The sequence below is a fragment of the Phyllobates terribilis genome, unplaced genomic scaffold (genome assembly GCF_046119375.1).
Source record: "Phyllobates terribilis strain yellow unplaced genomic scaffold, ASM4611937v1 Scaffold_1__5_contigs__length_1240528914, whole genome shotgun sequence".
NCBI classification, from domain to species: domain Eukaryota; kingdom Metazoa; phylum Chordata; class Amphibia; order Anura; family Dendrobatidae; genus Phyllobates; species Phyllobates terribilis.
In genome coordinates, this window is record NW_027362761.1 from 618,887,152 (window position 1) to 618,907,393 (window position 20,242).

The following is a 20,242-nucleotide window of genomic DNA, read 5'->3' on the forward strand; positions in this document are numbered from 1 at the left end:
AAGAATCACCACAGTGCAGGGGGATAGTGAGGGTCTGCAAGGATCACCTCAGTGCAGGGGGATAGTGAGGGTCTGCAAGAATCACCTCAGTATGGGGGGGGGGGATAGTGAGGGTCTGCAAGAATCACCACAGTGCAGGGGGATAGTGAGGGTCAGCAAGAATCACCTCAGTGCAGGGGGATAGTGAGGGTCAGCAAGGATCACCTCAGTGCAGGGGGATAGTGAGGGTCTGCAAGGATCACCTCAGTGCAGGGGGATAGTGAGGGTCTGCAAGAATCACCTCAGTATGGGGGGGGGGATAGTGAGGGTCTGCAAGAATCACCTCAGTGCGGGGGGATAGTGAGGGTCAGCAAGAATCACCTCAGTGCGGAGGGATAGTGAGGGTCTGCAAGAATCACCTCAGTGCGGGGGATAGTGAGGGTCTGCAAGAATCACCTCAGTGCAGGGGGATAGTGAGGGTCTGCAAGAATCACCTCAGTGCAGGGGGATAGTGAGGGTCTGCAAGAATCACCTCAGTGCAGGGGGATAGTGAGGGTCTGCAAGAATCACCTCAGTGCAGGGGGATAGTGAGGGTCTGCAAGAATCACCTCAGTGCAGGGGGATAGTGAGGGTCTGCAAGAATCACCTCAGTGCAGGGGGATAGTGAGAGTCTGCAAGAATCACCTCAGTGCGGAGGGATAGTGAGGGTCTGCAAGAATCACCTCAGTGCAGGGGGATAGTGAGGGTCTGCAAGAATCACCTCAGTGCAGGGGGATAGTGAGGGTCTGCAAGAATCACCTCAGTGCAGGGGGATAGTGACGGTCTGCAAGAATCATCTCAGTGCAGGGGGATAGTGAGGGTCTGCAAGAATCACCTCAGTGCAGGGGGATAGTGAGGGTCTGCAAGAATCACCTCAGTGCGGAGGGATAGTGAGGGTCTGCAAGAATCATCTCAGTGCGGGGGACAGTGAGGGTCTGCAAGAATCACCTCAGTGCAGGGGGATAGTGAGGGTCTGCAAGAATCATCTCAGTGCGGGGGATAGTGAGGGTCTGCAAGAATCACCTCAGTGCAGGGGGATAGTGAGGGTCTGCAAGAATCACCTCAGTGCAGGGGGATAGTGAGGGTCAGCAAGAATCACCTCAGTGCAGGGGGATAGTGAGGGTCTGCAAGAATCACCTCAGTATGGGGGGGGGGATAGTGAGGGTCTGCAAGAATCACCTCAGTGCGGGGGATAGTGAGGGTCTGCAAGAATCACCTCAGTGCAGGGGGATAGTGAGGGTCAGCAAGAATCACCTCAGTATGGGGGGGGGGGATAGTGAGGGTCTGCAAGAATCACCTCAGTATGGGGGGGGGGATAGTGAGGGTCTGCAAGAATCACCTCAGTGCGGGGGATAGTGAGGGTCTGCAAGAATCACCACAGTGCAGGGGGATAGTGAGGGTCAGCAAGAATCACCTCAGTGCAGGGGGATAGTGAGGGTCTGCAAGAATCACCTCAGTGCATTGGGATAGTGAGGGTCTGCAAGAATCACCTCAGTATGGGGGGGGGGGATAGTGAGGGTCTGCAAGAATCACCTCAGTGCAGGGGGATAGTGAGGGTCTGCAAGAATCACCTCAGTGCGGGGGGATAGTGAGGGTCTGCAAGAATCACCTCAGTGCGGGGGGATAGTGAGGGTCTGCAAGAATCACCTCAGTGCAGGGGGATAGTGAGGGTCAGCAAGAATCACCTCAGTGCGGGGGATAGTGAGGGTCTGCAAGAATCACCTCAGTGCGGGGGATAGTGAGGGTCTGCAAGAATCACCTCAGTGCAGGGGGATAGTGAGGGTCAGCAAGAATCACCTCAGTATGGGGGGGGGGGATAGTGAGGGTCTGCAAGAATCACCACAGTGCAGGGGGATAGTGAGGGTCAGCAAGAATCACCTCAGTGCAGGGGGATAGTGAGGGTCAGCAAGAATCACCTCAGTGCAGGGGGATAGTGAGGGTCTGCAAGAATCACCTCAGTGCATTGGGATAGTGAGGGTCTGCAAGAATCACCTCAGTATGGGGGGGGGGGATAGTGAGGGTCTGCAAGAATCACCTCAGTGCAGGGGGATAGTGAGGGTCTGCAAGAATCACCTCAGTATGGGGGGATAGTGAGGGTCAGCAAGAATCACCTCAGTGCGGGGGATAGTGAGGGTCTGCAAGAATCACCTCAGTGCGGGGGATAGTGAGGGTCTGCAAGAATCACCTCAGTGCAGGGGGATAGTGAGGGTCTGCAAGAATCACCTCAGTGCAGGGGGATAGTGAGGGTCTGCAAGAATCACCTCAGTGCAGGGGGATAGTGAGATTCTGCAAGAATCACCTCAGTGCGGAGGGATAGTGAGGGTCTGCAAGAATCACCTCAGTGCAGGGGGATAGTGAGAGTCTGCAAGAATCATCTCAGTGCGGGGGATAGTGAGGGTCTGCAAGAATCACCTCAGTGCAGGGGGATAGTGAGGGTCTGCAAGAATCATCTCAGTGCGGGGGATAGTGAGGGTCTGCAAGAATCACCTCAGTGCAGGGGGATAGTGAGGGTCTGCAAGAATCACCTCAGTGCAGGGGGATAGTGAGGGTCTGCAAGAATCACCTCAGTGGAGGGGGATAGTGAGGGTCTGCAAGAATCACCTCAGTATGGGGGGGGGGGATAGTGAGGGTCTGCAAGAATCACCTCAGTGCGGGGGGATAGTGAGGGTCTGCAAGAATCACCTCAGTATGGGGGGATAGTGAGGGTCAGCAAGAATCACCTCAGTGCGGAGGGATAGTGAGGGTCAGCAAGAATCACCTCAGTGCGGGGGATAGTGAGGGTCTGCAAGAATCACCTCAGTGCGGGGGATAGTGAGGGTCTGCAAGAATCACCTCAGTGCAGGGGGATAGTGAGGGTCTGCAAGAATCACCTCAGTGCAGGGGGATAGTGAGGGTCTGCAAGAATCACCTCAGTGCAGGGGGATAGTGAGATTCTGCAAGAATCACCTCAGTGCGTAGGGATAGTGAGGGTCTGCAAGAATCATCTCAGTGCAGGGGGATAGTGAGGGTCTGCAAGAATCACCTCAGTGCAGGGGGATAGTGAGGGTCTGCAAGAATCACCTCAGTGCAGGGGGATAGTGAGGGTCTGCAAGAATCACCTCAGTGCAGGGGGATAGTGAGAGTCTGCAAGAATCACCTCAGTGCGGAGGGACAGTGAGGGTCTGCAAGAATCATCTCAGTGCGGGGGATAGTGAGGGTCTGCAAGAATCACCTCAGCGCAGGGGGATAGTGAGGGTCAGCAAGAATCACCTCAGTGCAGGGGGATAGTGAGGGTCTGCAAGAATCACCTCAGTGCGGAGGGATAGTGAGGGTTTGCAAGAATCACCTCAGTGCAGGGGGATAGTGAGGGTCTGCAAGAATCATCTCAGTGCGGGGGATAGTGAGGGTCTGCAAGAATCACCTCAGTGCAGGGGGATAGTGAGGGTCTGCAAGAATCACCTCAGTGCAGGGGGATAGTGAGGGTCTGCAAGAATCACCTCAGTGCAGGGGGATAGTGAGGGTCTGCAAGAATCACCTCAGTGCAGGGGGATAGTGAGGGTCTGCAAGAATCACCTCAGTGCGGGGGGATAGTGAGGGTCTGCAAGAATCACCTCAGTGCGGGGGATAGTGAGGGTCTGCAAGAATCATCTCAGTGCAGGGGGATAGTGAGGGTCTGCAAGAATCACCTCAGTGCAGGGGGATAGTGAGGGTCTGCAAGAATCACCTCAGTGCAGGGGGATAGTGAGGGTCTGCAAGAATCATCTCAGTGCGGGGGATAGTGAGGGTCTGCAAGAATCACCTCAGTGCAGGGGGATAGTGAGGGTCTGCAAGAATCACCTCAGTGCAGGGGGATAGTGAGGGTCTGCAAGAATCACCTCAGTGGAGGGGGATAGTGAGGGTCTGCAAGAATCACCTCAGTGCAGGGGGATAGTGAGAGTCTGCAAGAATCACCTCAGTGCAGGGGGATAGTGAGGGTCTGCAAGAATCACCTCAGTGCAGGGGGATAGTGAGGGTCTGCAAGAATCACCTCAGTGCAGGGGGATAGTGAGGGTCTGCAAGAACCACCTCAGTGCGGGGGGATAGTGAGGGTCTGCAAGAATCACCTCAGTGCGGGGGGATAGTGAGGGTCTGCAAGAATCACCTCAGTGCGGGGGATAGTGAGGGTCAGCAAGAATCACCTCAGTATGGGGGGATAGTGAGGGTCAGCAAGAATCACCTCAGTGCGGGGGATAGTGAGGGTCTGCAAGAATCACCTCAGTGCAGGGGGATAGTGAGGGTCTGCAAGAATCACCTCAGTGCAGGGGGATAGTGAGGGTCTGCAAGAATCACCTCAGTGCATGGGGATAGTGAGGGTCTGCAAGAATCACCTCAGTGCAGGGGGATAGTGAGGGTCAGCAAGAATCACCTCAGTGCAGGGGGATAGTGAGGGTCTGCAAGAATCACCTCAGTGCAGGGGGATAGTGAGGGTCTGCAAGAATAACCTCAGTGCAGGGGGATAGTGAGGGTCTGCAAGAATCACCTCAGTGCAGGGGGATAGTGAGGGTCTGCAAGAATCACCTCAGTGCAGGGGGATAGTGAGGGTCTGCAAGAACCACCTCAGTGCGGGGGGATAGTGAGGGTCTGCAAGAATCACCTCAGTGCAGGGGGGTAGTGAGGGTCTGCAAGAATCACCTCAGTGCAGGGGATAGTGAGGGTCTGCAAGAATCACCTCAGTATGGGGGGGGGGGATAGTGAGGGTCTGCAAGAATCACCTCAGTGCGGAGGGATAGTGAGGGTCTGCAAGAATCACCTCAGTGCATGGGGATAGTGAGGGTCTGCAAGAATCACCTCAGTATGGGGGGGGGGGATAGTGAGGGTCTGCAAGAATCACCTCAGTGCGGGGGATAGTGAGGGTCTGCAAGAATCACCTCAGTGCGGGGGATAGTGAGGGTCTGCAAGAATCACCTCAGTGCGGGGGATAGTGAGGGTCTGCAAGAATCACCTCAGTATGGGGGGGGGGATAGTGAGGGTCTGCAAGAATCACCTCAGTGCGGAGGGATAGTGAGGGTCAGCAAGAATAACCTCAGTGCATGGGGATAGTGAGGGTCTGCAAGAATCACCTCAGTATGGGGGGGGGGATAGTGAGGGTCTGCAAGAATCACCTCAGTGCAGGGGGATAGTGAGGGTCAGCAAGAATCACCTCAGTGCGGGAGGATAGTGAGGGTCTGCAAGAATCACCTCAGTGCGGGGGGATAGTGAGGGTCTGCAAGAATCACCTCAGTATGGGGGGATAGTGAGGGTCTGCAAGAATCACCTCAGTATGGGGGGGGGGATAGTGAGGGTCTGTAAGAATCATCTCAGTGCGGGGGATAGTGAGGGTCTGCAAGAATCACCTCAGTGCAGGGGGATAGTGAGGGTCTGCAAGAATCACCTCAGTGCGGGGGGATAGTGAGGGTCTGCAAGAATCACCTCAGTGCAGGGGGGTAGTGAGGGTCTGCAAGAATCACCTCAGTATGGGGGGATAGTGAGGGTCTGCAAGAATCACCTCAGTGCGGGGGGATAGTGAGGGTCTGCAAGAATCACCTCAGTGCATGGGGATAGTGAGGGTCTGCAAGAATCACCTCAGTATGGGGGGGGGATAGTGAGGGTCTGCAAGAATCACCTCAGTGCAGGGGGATAGTGAGGGTCAGCAAGAATCACCTCAGTGCGGGAGGATAGTGAGGGTCTGCAAGAATCACCTCAGTGCGGGGGGATAGTGAGGGTCTGCAAGAATCACCTCAGTGCGGAGGGATAGTGAGGGTCTGCAAGAATCACCTCAGTGCATGGGGATAGTGAGGGTCTGCAAGAATCACCTCAGTATGGGGGGGGGGATAGTGAGGGTCTGCAAGAATCACCTCAGTGCAGGGGGATAGTGAGGGTCTGCAAGAATCACCTCAGTGCAGGGGGATAGTGAGGGTCTGCAAGAATCACCTCAGTGCAGGGGGATAGTGAGGGTCTGCAAGAATCATCTCAGTGTGGGGGATAGTGAGGGTCTGCAAGAATCACCTCAGTGCGGGGGGATAGTGAGGGTCTGCAAGAATCACCTCAGTGCAGGGGGATAGTGAGGGTCTGCAAGAATCACCTCAGTGCAGGGGGATAGTCTGCAAGAATCACCTCAGTGCGGGAGGATAGTGAGGGTCTGCAAGAATCACCTCAGTGCGGAGGGATAGTGAGGGTCTGCAAGAATCACCTCAGTGCGGAGGGATAGTGAGGGTCTGCAAGAATCACCTCAGTGCAGGGGGATAGTGAGGGTCTGCAAGAATCACCTCAGTGCAGGGGGATAGTGAGGGTCTGCAAGAATCATCTCAGTGCGGGGGGATAGTGAGGGTCTGCAAGAATCACCTCAGTGCAGGGGGATAGTGAGGGTCTGCAAGAATCACCTCAGTGCAGGGGGATAGTGAGGGTCTGCAAGAATCACCTCAGTGCAGGGGGATAGTGAGGGTCTGCAAGAATCACATCAGTGCGGGAGGATAGTGAGGGTCTGCAAGAATCATCTCAGTGCGGGGGATAGTGAGGGTCTGCAAGAATCACCTCAGTGCGGGAGGATAGTGAGGGTCTGCAAGAATCACCTCAGTGCGGGGGGATAGTGAGGGTCTGCAAGAATCACCTCAGTGCGGGGGGATAGTGAGGGTCTGCAAGAATCACCTCAGTGCAGGGGGATAGTGAGGGTCTGCAAGAATCACCTCAGTGCAGGGGGATAGTGAGGGTCTGCAAGAATCACCTCAGTGCAGGGGGATAGTGAGAGTCTGCAAGAATCACCTCAGTGCAGGGGGATAGTGAGGGTCTGCAAGAATCACCTCAGTGCAGGGGGATAGTGAGGGTCTGCAAGAATCACCTCAGTGCAGGGGGATAGTGAGGGTCTGCAAGAACCACCTCAGTGCGGGGGGATAGTGAGGGTCTGCAAGAATCACCTCAGTGCGGGGGGATAGTGAGGGTCTGCAAGAATCACCTCAGTGCGGGGGATAGTGAGGGTCAGCAAGAATCACCTCAGTATGGGGGGATAGTGAGGGTCAGCAAGAATCACCTCAGTGCGGGGGATAGTGAGGGTCTGCAAGAATCACCTCAGTGCAGGGGGATAGTGAGGGTCTGCAAGAATCACCTCAGTGCAGGGGGATAGTGAGGGTCTGCAAGAATCACCTCAGTGCATGGGGATAGTGAGGGTCTGAAAGAATCACCTCAGTGCAGGGGGATAGTGAGGGTCAGCAAGAATCACCTCAGTGCAGGGGGATAGTGAGGGTCTGCAAGAATCACCTCAGTGCAGGGGGATAGTGAGGGTCTGCAAGAACCACCTCAGTGCAGGGGGATATTGAGGGTCTGCAAGAACCACCTCAGTGCGGGGGGATAGTGAGGGTCTGCAAGAATCACCTCAGTGCAGGGGGGTAGTGAGGGTCTGCAAGAATCACCTCAGTGCGGGGGATAGTGAGGGTCTGCAAGAAAAGAATCACCTCAGTGCGGAGGGATAGTGAGGGTCTGCAAGAATCACCTCAGTGCATGGGGATAGTGAGGGTCTGCAAGAATCACCTCAGTATGGGGGGGGGGATAGTGAGGGTCTGCAAGAATCACCTCAGTGCGGGGGATAGTGAGGGTCTGCAAGAATCACCTCAGTGCGGAGGGATAGTGAGGGTCTGCAAGAATCACCTCAGTGCATGGGGATAGTGAGGGTCTGCAAGAATCACCTCAGTATGGGGGGGGGGGATAGTGAGGGTCTGCAAGAATCACCTCAGTGCGGAGGGATAGTGAGGGTCTGCAAGAATCACCTCAGTGCATGGGGATAGTGAGGGTCTGCAAGAATCACCTCAGTATGGGGGGGGGGATAGTGAGGGTCTGCAAGAATCACCTCAGTGCAGGGGGATAGTGAGGGTCAGCAAGAATAACCTCAGTGCGGGAGGATAGTGAGGGTCTGCAAGAATCACCTCAGTGCGGGGGGATAGTGAGGGTCTGCAAGAATCACCTCAGTATGGGGGGATAGTGAGGGTCTGCAAGAATCACCTCAGTATGGGGGGGGGATAGTGAGGGTCTGCAAGAATCATCTCAGTGCGGGGGATAGTGAGGGTCTGCAAGAATCACCTCAGTGCAGGGGGATAGTGAGGGTCTGCAAGAATCACCTCAGTGCAGGGGGATAGTGAGGGTCTGCAAGAATCACCTCAGTGCGGGGGGATAGTGAGGGTCTGCAAGAATCACCTCAGTGCAGGGGGGTAGTGAGGGTCTGCAAGAATCACCTCAGTGCGGGGGATAGTGAGGGTCTGCAAGAATCACCTCAGTATGGGGGGGGGGGATAGTGAGGGTCTGCAAGAATCACCTCAGTATGGGGGGGGGGGATAGTGAGGGTCTGCAAGAATCACCTCAGTGCGGAGGGATAGTGAGCGTCTGCAAGAATCACCTCAGTGCATGGGGATAGTGAGGGTCTGCAAGAATCACCTCAGTATGGGGGGGCGGGATAGTGAGGGTCTGCAAGAATCATCTCAGTGCGGGGGATAGTGAGGGTCTGCAAGAATCACCTCAGTGCGGGGGGATAGTGAGGGTCTGCAAGAATCACCTCAGTGCAGGGGGATAGTGAGGGTCTGCAAGAATCACCTCAGTGCAGGGGGATAGTGAGGGTCTGCAAGAACCACCTCAGTGCGGGAGGATAGTGAGGGTCTGCAAGAATCACCTCAGTGCGGAGGGATAGTGAGGGTCTGCAAGAATCACCTCAGTGCGGAGGGATAGTGAGGGTCTGCAAGAATCACCTCAGTGCAGGGGGATAGTGAGGGTCTGCAAGAATCACCTCAGTGCAGGGGGATAGTGAGGGTCTGCAAGAATCATCTCAGTGCGGGGGGATAGTGAGGGTCTGCAAGAATCACCTCAGTGCAGGGGGATAGTGAGGGTCTGCAAGAATCACCTCAGTGCAGGGGGATAGTGAGGGTCTGCAAGAATCACCTCAGTGCAGGGGGATAGTGAGGGTCTGCAAGAATCACATCAGTGCGGGAGGATAGTGAGGGTCTGCAAGAATCACCTCAGTGCGGGGGATAGTGAGGGTCTGCAAGAATCACCTCAGTGCGGGAGGATAGTGAGGGTCTGCAAGAATCACCTCAGTGCGGGGGGATAGTGAGGGTCTGCAAGAATCACCTCAGTGCAGGGGGATAGTGAGGGTCTGCAAGAATCAACTCAGTGCAGGGGGATAGTGAGGGTCTGCAAGAATCACCTCAGTGCAGGGGGATAGTGAGGGTCTGCAAGAATCACCTCAGTGCAGGGGGATAGTGAGGGTCTGCAAGAATCACCTCAGTGCAGGGGGATAGTGAGGGTCTGCAAGAATCACCTCAGTGCAGGGGGATAGTGAGGGTCTGCAAGAATCACCTCAGTGCAGGGGGATAGTGAGGGTCTGCAAGAATCACCTCAGTGCGGGGGGATAGTGAGGGTCTGCAAGAATCACCTCAGTGCGGGGGATAGTGAGGGTCTGCAAGTATCACCTCAGTGCAGGGGGATAGTGAGGGTCTGCAAGAATCACCTCAGTGCAGGGGGATAGTGAGGGTCTGCAAGAATCACCTCAGTGCAGGGGGATAGTGAGGGTCTGCAAGAATCACCTCAGTGCGGGGGATAGTGAGGGTCTGCAAGAATCACCTCAGTGCAGGGGGATAGTGAGGGTCTGCAAGAATCACCTCAGTGCAGGGGGATAGTGAGGGTCTGCAAGAATCACCTCAGTGCAGGGGGATAGTGAGGGTCTGCAAGAACCACCTCAGTGCGGGAGGATAGTGAGGGTCTGCAAGAATCACCTCAGTGCGGAGGGATAGTGAGGGTCTGCAAGAATCACCTCAGTGCGGAGGGATAGTGAGGGTCTGCAAGAATCACCTCAGTGCAGGGGGATAGTGAGGGTCTGCAAGAATCACCTCAGTGCAGGGGGATAGTGAGGGTCTGCAAGAATCATCTCAGTGCGGGGGGATAGTGAGGGTCTGCAAGAATCACCTCAGTGCAGGGGGATAGTGAGGGTCTGCAAGAATCACCTCAGTGCAGGGGGATAGTGAGGGTCTGCAAGAATCACCTCAGTGCAGGGGGATAGTGAGGGTCTGCAAGAATCACATCAGTGCGGGAGGATAGTGAGGGTCTGCAAGAATCACCTCAGTGCGGGAGGATAGTGAGGGTCTGCAAGAATCACCACAGTGCGGGGGGATAGTGAGGGTCTGCAAGAATCACCTCAGTGCAGGGGGATAGTGAGGGTCTGCAAGAATCACCTCAGTGCAGGGGGATAGTGAGGGTCTGCAAGAATCACCTCAGTGCAGGGGGATAGTGAGGGTCTGCAAGAATCACCTCAGTGCAGGGGGATAGTGAGGGTCTGCAAGAATCACCTCAGTGCGGGGGATAGTGAGGGTCTGCAAGTATCACCTCAGTGCAGGGGGATAGTGAGGGTCTGCAAGAATCACCTCAGTGCGGGGGGATAGTGAGGGTCTGCAAGAATCACCTCAGTGCGGGGGATAGTGAGGGTCTGCAAGAATCAACTCAGTGCGGGGGATAGTGAGGGTCTGCAAGAATCACCTCAGTGCGAGGGATAGTGAGGGTCTGCAAGAATCAACTCAGTGCAGGGGGATAGTGAGGGTCTGCAAGAATCACCTCAGTGCGGGGGGATAGTGAGGGTCTGCAAGAATCACCTCAGTGCGGGGGATAGTGAGGGTCTGCAAGAATCAACTCAGTGCGGGGGATAGTGAGGGTCTGCAAGAATCACCTCAGTGCAGGGGGATAGTGAGGGTCTGCAAGAATCACCTCAGTGCGAGGGATAGTGAGGGTCTGCAAGAATCACCTCAGTGCGGGGGGATAGTGAGGGTCTGCAAGAATCACCTCAGTGCGGGGGGATAGTGAGGGTCTGCAAGAATCACCTCAGTGCGGGGGATAGTGAGGGTCGGCAAGAATCAACTCAGTGCGGGGGATAGTGAGGGTCTGCAAGAATCACCTCAGTGCAGGGGGATAGTGAGGGTCTGCAAGAATCACCTCAGTACAGGGGGGATAGTGAGAGTCTGCAAGAATCACCTCAGTGCGGGGGATAGTGAGGGTCAGCAAGAATCACCTCAGTGCGGGGGGATAGTGAGAGTCTGCAGAACTCGCCTCAGTGCGGGGGATAGTGAGGGTCTGCAAGAATCACCTCAGTGCGGGGGGATAGTGAGGGTCTACAAGAATCACCTCAGTGCGGGGGATAGTGAGGGTCAGCAAGAATCACATCAGTGCGGGAGGACAGTGAGGGTCTGCAAGAATCACCTCAGTGCGAGGAGATAGTGAGGGTCTGCAATAATCACCTCAGTGCGGGGGGATAGTGAGGGTCAGCAAGAATCACATCAGCGCGGGAGGATAGTGAGGGTCAGCAAGAATCACCTCAGAGCGAGGGATAGTGAGGGTCAGCAAGAATCACTTCAGTGCGGGGGGATAGTGAGGGTCTGCAAGAATCACCTCAGTGAAGGGGGATAGTGAGGGTCTGCAAGAATCACCTCAGTGCGAGGAGATAGTGAGGGTCTGCAAGAATCACCTCAGTGCGGGGGGATAATGAGGGTCTGCAAGAATCACATCAGTGCGGGAGGACAGTGAGGGTCAGCAAGAATCACCTCAGTGCGGGGGGATAGTGAGGGTCAGCAAGAATCACCTCAGTGCGAGGGATAGTGAGGGTCTGCAAGAATCACCTCAGTGCGGGGGGATAGTGAGGGTCTGCAAGAATCACCTCAGTGCGGGGGGATAGTGAGGGTCTGCAAGAATCACCTCAGTGCGGGGGATGGTGAGGGTCTGCAAGAATCACCTCAGTGCGGGGGGATAGTGAGGGTCTACAAGAATCACCTCAGTGCGGGGGATAGTGAGGGTCAGCAAGAATCACATCAGTGCGGGAGGACAGTGAGGGTCTGCAAGAATCACCTCAGTGCGAGGAGATAGTGAGGGTCTGCAATAATCACCTCAGTGCGGGGGGATAGTGAGGGTCAGCAAGAATCACATCAGCGCGGGAGGATAGTGAGGGTCAGCAAGAATCACCTCAGTGCGAGGGATAGTGAGGGTCAGCAAGAATCACTTCAGTGCGGGGGGATAGTGAGGGTCTGCAAGAATCACCTCAGTGCGGGGGATGGTGAGGGTCTGCAAGAATCACCTCAGTGCGGGAGGACAGTGAGGGTCAGCAAGAATCACCTCAGTGCAGGGGGATAGTGAGGGTCAGCAAGAATCACCTCAGTGCGAGGGATAGTGAGGGTCTGCAAGAATCACCTCAGTGCGGGGGGATAGTGAGGGTCTGCAAGAATCACCTCAGTGCGGGGGATAGTAAGGGTCTGCAAGAATCACATCAGTACGGTGGGGGGTAGTGAGGGTCTGCAAGAATCACATCAGTACGGGGGGGGATAGTGAGGGTCTGCAAGAATCACATCAGTACGGGGGGGATAGTGAGGGTCTGCAAGAATCACCTCAGTCCGGAGGATAGTGAGGGTCTGCAAGAATCACCTCAGTGCGGAGGATAGTGAGGGTCTGCAAGAATCACCACAGTGCGGGGGATAGTGAGGGTCTGCAAGAATCACATCAGTGCAGGGGGATAGTGAGGGTCTGCAAGAATCACCTCAGTACGGGGGTGATAGAAAGGGTCTGCAAGAATCACATCAGTACGGGGAGGATAGTGAGGGTCTGCAAGAATCACCTCAGTGCGGAGGATAGTGAGGGTCTGCAAGAATCACCTCAGTGCGGGGGATAGTGAGGGTCTGCAAGAATCACCACAGTGCGGGGGGATACTGAGGGTCTGCAAGAATCACCTCAGAGCGGGGGGGATAGTGAGGGTCTGCAAGAATCACCTCAGTGCAGGGGGATAGTGAGGGTCTGCAAGAATCACCTCAGTACGGGGGGGATAGTGAGGGTCTGCAAGAATCACCTCAGTACGGGGGGGGACAGTGAGGGTCTGCAAGAATCACCTCAGTGCAGGGGGATAGTGAGGGTCTGCCAGAATCACCTCAGTGTGGGGGGATAGAGAGGGTCTGCAAGAATCACCTCAGAGCGGGGGGATAGTGAGGGTCTACAAGAATCACCTAAGTGCGGGGGGACAGTGAGGGTCTGCAAGAATCACCTCAGTGCGGGGGGGGATAGTGAGGGTCTACAAGAATCACCTCAGTGCGGGGGGATAGTGAGGGTCAGCAAGAATCACCTCAGTGCGGGGGGATAGTGAGGGTCTGCAAGAATCACCTCAGTGCGAGGGATAGTGAGGGTCTGCAAGAATCACCTCAGTGCGAGGGATAGTGAGGGTCAGCAAGAATCACCTCAGTGCGGGGGATAGTGAGGGTCTGCAAGAATCACCACAGTGCGGGGGATAGTGAGGGTCTGCAAGAATCACCTCAGTGCGGGGGATAGTGAGGGTCAGCAAGAATCACCTCAGTGCGGGGGGATAGTGAGGGTCTGCAAGAATCACCTCAGTGCGAGGGATAGTGAGGGTCTGCAAGAATCACCTCAGTGCGAGGGATAGTGAGGGTCAGCAAGAATCACCTCAGTGCGGGGGGATAGTGAGGGTCTGCAAGAATCACCACAGTGCGGGGGATAGTGAGGGTCTGCAAGAATCACCTCAGTGCGGGGGATAGTGAGGGTCTGCAAGAATCTCCTCAGTGTGGGAGGATAGTGAGGGTCAGCAAGAATCACCTCCGTGCGGGGGATAGTGAGGGTCTGCAAGAATCACCTCAGTGCGGGGGGATAGTGAGGGTCTGCAAGTACCACCTCAGTGCGGGGGGGATAGTGAGGGTCTGCAAGAACCACCTCAGTGCGGGGGATAGTGAGGGTCTGCAAGAACCACCTCAGTGCGGGGAGGATAGTGAGGGTCTGCAGAACTCACCTCAGTGCGGGGGGTTAGTGAGGGTCAGGAGAACTCACCTCAGTGCAGGGGGATAGTGAGGGTCTGCAAGAACCACCTCAGTGCGGGGGGGATAGTGAGGGTCTGCAAGAATCACCTCAGTGCAGGGGGGATAGTGAGGGTCAGGAGAACTCACATCAGTGCGGGGGGATAGTGAGGGTCTGCAAGAATCACTTCAGTGCGGGGGGATAGTGAGGGCCAGGAGAACTCACCTCAGTGCGGGGGGATAGTGAGGGTCTGCAAGAATCACCTCAGTGCAGGGGGATAGTGAGGGTCAGCAAGAATCACCTCAGTGCAGGGGGATAGTGAGGGTCTACAAGAATCACCTCAGTGCGGGGGGATAGTGAGGGTCTGCAAGTATCACCTCAGTGCGAGGGATAGTGAGGGTCAGGAGAACTCACCTCAGTGCGGGGGGATAGTGAGGGTCTGCAAGAATCACCTCAGTGCGAGGGATAGTGAGGGTCAGGAGAACTCACCTCAGTGCAGGGGGATAGTGAGGGTCAGCAAGAATCACCTCAGTGCAGGGGGATAGTGAGGGTCTACAAGAATCACCTCAGTGCGGAGGGATAGTGAGGGTCTGCAAGAATCACCTCAGTGCGGGGGGATAGTGAGGGTCTGCAAGAATCACCTCAGTGTGGGGGATAGTGAGGGTCTGCAAGAATCACCTCAGTGCGGGGGGACAGTGAGGGTCTGCAAGAATCACCTCAGTGTGGGGGGATAGTGAGGGTCTGCAAGAATCACCTCAGTGCGGAGGGATAGTCAGGGTCTACAAGAATCACCTCAGTGTGGGGGATAGTGAGGGTCTGCAAGAATCACCTCAGTACGGGGGGGATAGTGAGGGTCTGCAAGAATCACCTCAGTGTGGGGGATAGTGATGGTCTGCAAGAATCACCTCAGTGCGGGGGGATAGTGAGGGTCTGCAAGAATCACCTCAGTGTGGGAGGATAGTGAGGGTCTGCAAGAATCACCTCAGTGCGGAGGGATAGTGAGGGTCTGCAAGAATCACCACAGTGTGGGAGGATAGTGAGGGTCTGCAAGAATCATCTCAATGTGGGGGATAGTGAGGGTCTGCAAGAATCACCTCAGTGCGGAGGGATAGTGTGGGTCTGCAAGAATCACCTCAGTGCGGGGGGATAGTGAGGGTCTGCAAGAATCACCTCAGTGTGGGAGGATAGTGAGGGTCTGCAAGAATCACCTCAGTGCGGAGGGATAGTGAGGGTCTGCAAGAATCACCTCAGTGCGGGGGATAGTGAGGGTCTGCAAGAATCACCTCAGTGTGGGGGGGATAGTGAGGGTCTGCAAGGATCATCTCAGTGTGGGAGGATAGTGAGGGTCTGCAAGAATCACCTCAGTGCGGGGGATAGTGAGGGTCTGCAAGAATCATCTCAGTGTGGGAGGATAGTGAGAGTCTGCAAGAATCACCTCAGTGCAGGGGGATAGTGAGGGTCTGCAAGAATCACCTCAGTGCGGGGGGATAGTGAGGGTCTGCAAGAATCACCTCAGTGTGGGAGGATAGTGAGGGTCTGCAAGAATCACCTCAGTGCGGAGGGATTGTGAGGGTCTGCAAGAATCATCTCAGTGCGAGGGGATAGTGAGGGTCTGCAAGAATCACCACAGTGTGGGAGGATAGTGAGGGTCTGCAAGAATCATCTCAGTGCGGGGGGATAGTGAGGGTCTGCAAGAATCACCACAGTGTGGGAGGATAGTGTGGTCTGCAAGAATCACCTCAGTGCGGGGGGATAGTGAGGGTCTGCAGAACTCACCTCTGAGCGGGGGGATATCGAGGGTCTGGAGGACTCACCTCAGAGCGGGGGGATAGTGAGGGTCAGCAGAACTCACCTCAGAGCGGGGGGACAGTGAGGGTCAGCAGAACTCACCTCAGAGCGGGGGGATATCGAGGGTCTGGAGGACTCACCTCAGTGCGGGGAAGATAGTCGGGGTCTGCAGGAATCCGAGCGATTATCTCACATAATATGATCCCAAAGGCAAAAACATCAGCCTAGAGGGCGATAAAAGAGCGGGGTGAGGTGGGGAGAGAGGAGCAGGGTGAGGGGGCGGAGAGAGGAGCAGGGTGAGGGGGCGGAGAGAGGAGCAGGGTGAGGGGGAGGAGAGAGGAGCAGGGTGAGGGGGAGGAGAGAGGAACAGGGTGAGGGGGAGGAGAGAGGAGCAGGGTGAGGTGGGGAGAGAGGAGCAGGGTGAGGTGGGAAGAGAGGAGCAGGGTGAGCGGGCGGAGAGAGGAGCAGGGTGAGGGGGCGGAGAGAGGAGCAGGGTGAGGGGGCGGAGAGAGGAGCAGGGTGAGGGGGCGGAGAGAGGAGCAGGGTGAGGGGGCGGAGAGAGGAGCAGGGTGAGGGGGCGGAGAGAGGAGCAGGGTGACGGGGAGGAGCAGAGTGAGGGGAGGAGAGAGGAGCAGGGTGAGGGGGCGGAGAGAGGAGCAGGGTGAGGGGGCGGAGAAAGGAGCAGGGTGAGGTGGGGAGAGAGGAGCAGGGTGAGGGGGAGGAGAGAGGAGCAGGGTGAGGGGGAGGAGAGAGGAGCAGGGTGAGGGGGAGGAGAGAGGAGCAGGGTGAGGGGGAGGAGAGAGGAGCAGGATGAGGTGGGGAGAGAGGAGCAGGGTGAGCGGGCGGAGAGAGGAGCAGGGTGAGGGGGCGGAGAGAGGAGCAGGGTGAGGGGGCGGAGAGAGGAGCAGGGTGAGGGGGCGGAGAGAGGAGCAGGGTGAGGGGGCGGAGAGAGGAGCAGGGTGAGGGGGCGGATAGAGGAGCAGGGTGAGGGGGCGGAGAGAGGAGCAGGGTGAGGGGGCGGAGAGAGGAGCAGGGTGAGGGGGAGGAGAGAGGAGCAGGGTGAGGAGCGGAGAGAGGAGCAGGGTGAGGGGGCGGAGAGAGGAGCAGGGTGACGGGGAGGAGAGAGGAGCAGGGTGACGGGGAGGAGAGAGGAGCAGGGTGACGGGGAGGAGAGAGGAGCAGGGTGACGGGGAGGAGAGAGGAGCAGGGTGACGGGGAGGAGAGAGGAGCAGGGTGACGGGGAGGAGAGAGGAGCAGGGTGACGGGAAGGAGAGAGGAGCAGGGTGACGGGAAGGAGAGAGGAGCAGGGTGACGGGGAGGAGAGAGGAGCAGGGTGACGGGGAGGAGAGAGGAGCAGGGTGACGGGGAGGAGAGAGGAGCAGGGTGACGGGGAGGAGAGAGGAGCAGGGTGACGGGGAGGAGAGAGGAGCAGGGTGACGGGGAGGAGAGAGGAGCAGGGTGACGGGGAGGAGAGAGGAGCAGGGTGACGGGGAGGAGAGAGGAGCAGGGTGACGGGGAGGAGAGAGGAGCAGGGTGACGGGGAGGAGAGAGGAGCAGGGTGACGGGGAGGAGAGAGGAGCAGGGTGACGGGGAGGAGAGAGGAGCAGGGTGACGGGGAGGAGAGAGGAGCAGGGTGACGGGGAGGAGAGAGGAGCAGGGTGACGGGGAGGAGAGAGGAGCAGGGTGACGGGGAGGAGAGAGGAGCAGGGTGACGGGGAGGAGAGAGGAGCAGGGTGACGGGGAGGAGAGAGGAGCAGGGTGACGGGGAGGAGAGAGGAGCAGGGTGACGGGGAGGAGAGAGGAGCAGGGTGACGGGGAGGAGAGAGGAGCAGGGTGACGGGGAGGAGAGAGGAGCAGGGTGACGGGGAGGAGAGAGGAGCAGGGTGACGGGGAGGAGAGAGGAGCAGGGTGACGGGGAGGAGAGAGGAGCAGGGTGACGGGGAGGAGAGAGGAGCAGGGTGACGGGGAGGAGAGAGGAGCAGGGTGACGGGGAGGAGAGAGGAGCAGGGTGACGGGGAGGAGAGAGGAGCAGGGTGACGGGGAGGAGAGAGGAGCAGGGTGAGGGGGGGAGAGAGGAACAGGGTGAGGGGGGGAGAGAGGAACAGGGTGAGGGGGGAGAGAGGAACAGGGTGAGGGGGGGAGAGAGGAACAGGGTGAGGGGGGGAGAGAGGAACAGGGTGAGGGGGGGAGAGAGGAACAGGGGGAGAGAGGAACAGGGTGAGGTGGGGAGAGAGGAACAGGGTGAGGGGGGGAGAGAGGAACAGGGTGAGGGGGGGAGAGAGGAACAGGGTGAGGGGGGGAGAGAGGAACAGGGTGAGGGGGGAGAGAGGAACAGGGTGAGGGGGGAGAGAGGAACAGGGTGAGGGGGGGAGAGAGGAACAGGGGGAGAGAGGAACAGGGTGAGGTGGGGAGAGAGGAACAGGGTGAGGGGGGGAGAGAGGAACAGGGTGAGGGGGGGAGAGAGGAACAGGGTGAGGGGGGGGAGAGGAGCAGGGTGACGGGGAGGAGAGAGGAGCAGGGTGACGGGGATTAGAGAGGAACAGGGTGAGGGGGGGGAGGAGCAGGGTGAGGGGGCGGAGAGAGGAACAGGGTGAGGGGGGGGAGAGAGGAACAGGGTGAGGGGGGGGAGAGAGGAACAGGGTGAGGGGGGGGAGAGAGGAACAGGGTGAGGGGGGGAGAGAGGAACAGGGTGAGGGGGGGAGAGAGGAACAGGGTGAGGGGGGGAGAGAGGAACAGGGTGAGGGGGGGAGAGAGGAACAGGGTGAGGGGGGGAGAGAGGAACAGGGTGAGGGGGGGAGAGAGGAACAGGGTGAGGGGGGGAGAGAGGAACAGGGTGAGGGGGGGAGAGAGGAACAGGGTGAGGGGGGGAGAGAGGAACAGGGTGAGGGGGGGAGAGAGGAACAGGGTGAGGGGGGGAGAGAGGAACAGGGTGAGGGGGGGGAGAGTGGAACAGGGTGAGGGGGGGAGAGTGGAACAGGGTGAGGGGGGGAGAGTGGAACAGGGTGAGGGGGGGAGAGAGGAACAGGGTGAGGGGGGGAGAGAGGAACAGGGTGAGGGGAGAGAAGAGCAGGGTGAGGGGAGAGAAGAGCAGGGTGAGGGGAGAGAAGAGCAGGGTGAGGGGAGAGAAGAGCAGGGTGAGGGGAGAGAAGAGCAGGGTGAGGGGAGAGAAGAGCAGGGTGAGGGGAGAGAAGAGCAGGGTGAGGGGAGAGAAGAGCAGGGTGAGGGGAGAGAAGAGCAGGGTGAGGGGAGAGAAGAGCAGGGTGAGGGGAGAGAAGAGCAGGGTGAGGGGAGAGAAGAGCAGGGTGAGGGGAGAGAAGAGCAGGGTGAGGGGAGAGAAGAGCAGGGTGAGGGGAGAGAAGAGCAGGGTGAGGGGAGAGAAGAGCAGGGTGAGGGGAGAGAAGAGCAGGGTGAGGGGAGAGAAGAGCAGGGTGAGGGGAGAGAAGAGCAGGGTGAGGGGAGAGAAGAGCAGGGTGAGGGGAGAGAAGAGCAGGGTGAGGGGAGAGAAGAGCAGGGTGAGGGGAGAGAAGAGCAGGGTGAGGGGAGAGAAGAGCAGGGTGAGGGGAGAGAGTAGCAGGGTGAGGGGAGAGAAGAGTAGGGTGAGGGGAGAGAAGAGCAGGGTGAGGGGAGAGAAGAGCAGGGTGAGGGGAGAGAGGAGCAGGGTGAGGGGAGAGAGGAGCAGGGTGAGGGGAGAGAGGAGCAGGGTGAGGGGAGAGAGGAGCAGGGTGAGGGGAGAGAGGAGCAGGGTGAGGGGAGAGAGGAGCAGGGTGAGGCGAGAGAGGAGCAGTGTGAGGGGAGAGAGGAGCAGGGTGAGGCGAGAGAGGAGCAGTGTGAGGGGAGAGAGGAGCAGGGTGAGGGGAGAGAGGAGCAGGGTGAGGGGAGAGAGGAGCAGGGTGAGGGGAGAGAGGAGCAGGGTGAGGGGAGCAGGGTGAGGGGAGAGAGGAGCAGGGTGAGGGGAGAGAGGAGCAGGGTGAGGGGAGAGAAGACCAGGGTGAGGGGAGAGAGGAGCAGGGTGAGGGGAGAGAGGAGCAGGGTGAGGGGAGAGAGGAGCAGGGTGAGAGGAGAGAGGAGCAGGGTGAGGGGAGAGGGAGAGAGGAGCAGGGTGAGGGGAGAGGGAGAGAGGAGCAGGGTGAGGGGAGAGGGAGAGAGGAGCAGGGTAAGGGGGGAGAGGAGCAAGGTGAGGGGAGAGAGGAGCAAGGTGAGGGGAGAGAGGAGCAAGGTGAGGGGAGAGAGGAGCAAGGTGAGGGGAGAGAGGAGTAGTGTGAGGGGGGAGAGAGAAGGGTGAGAGGAGCGGGGTGAGGGACAGTGATCACCACAAATCATATATGAAAAGCAGCAGCAGCTTCTCACCTTCTCGTTGTACACATCCCCCCGCAGGACCTCAGGGGCCATCCAATATGGGGAGCCGACTACTGATAGCGGCTCCGTCTGACTGTAAAAGCAAAATAAAGGGTCACCAGGAGAAGGAGAAGGGATCCTGCCTGCTGCTCCTGCGGGTGCCTAGCTTTCTTATGTGCCCGCGTCTGATTAAGGGTTCTGTGCTGCGCTGCCTGTGTGATGTCCGCCTGCTGTGAAGGTATCTACCTGATGTGTGCGCTGTGCAGTGCCATCATCTACCTGATGTGTGAGCTGTGCAGTGCCA

The 20,242-nt window shown here is 57.8% G+C and overlaps 1 protein-coding gene across 2 annotated transcripts in view; it reads right to left on the bottom strand.

Moving 5' to 3' along the window:
- LOC141273002 (uncharacterized) overlaps positions 1-20,242 on the bottom strand; it is a 114,252-nt gene that overhangs the window by 28,468 nt on the left and 65,542 nt on the right. For both annotated transcript variants that reach the window (XM_073684290.1, XM_073684284.1), the window contains exons 7-8: positions 19,951-20,032; positions 15,744-15,827 (exon numbers count right to left, since the gene is read on the bottom strand). In XM_073684290.1, the coding sequence (XP_073540391.1) occupies positions 15,744-15,827; positions 19,951-20,032 (166 nt within the window). The remainder of the gene's footprint in view (positions 1-15,743; positions 15,828-19,950; positions 20,033-20,242) is intronic.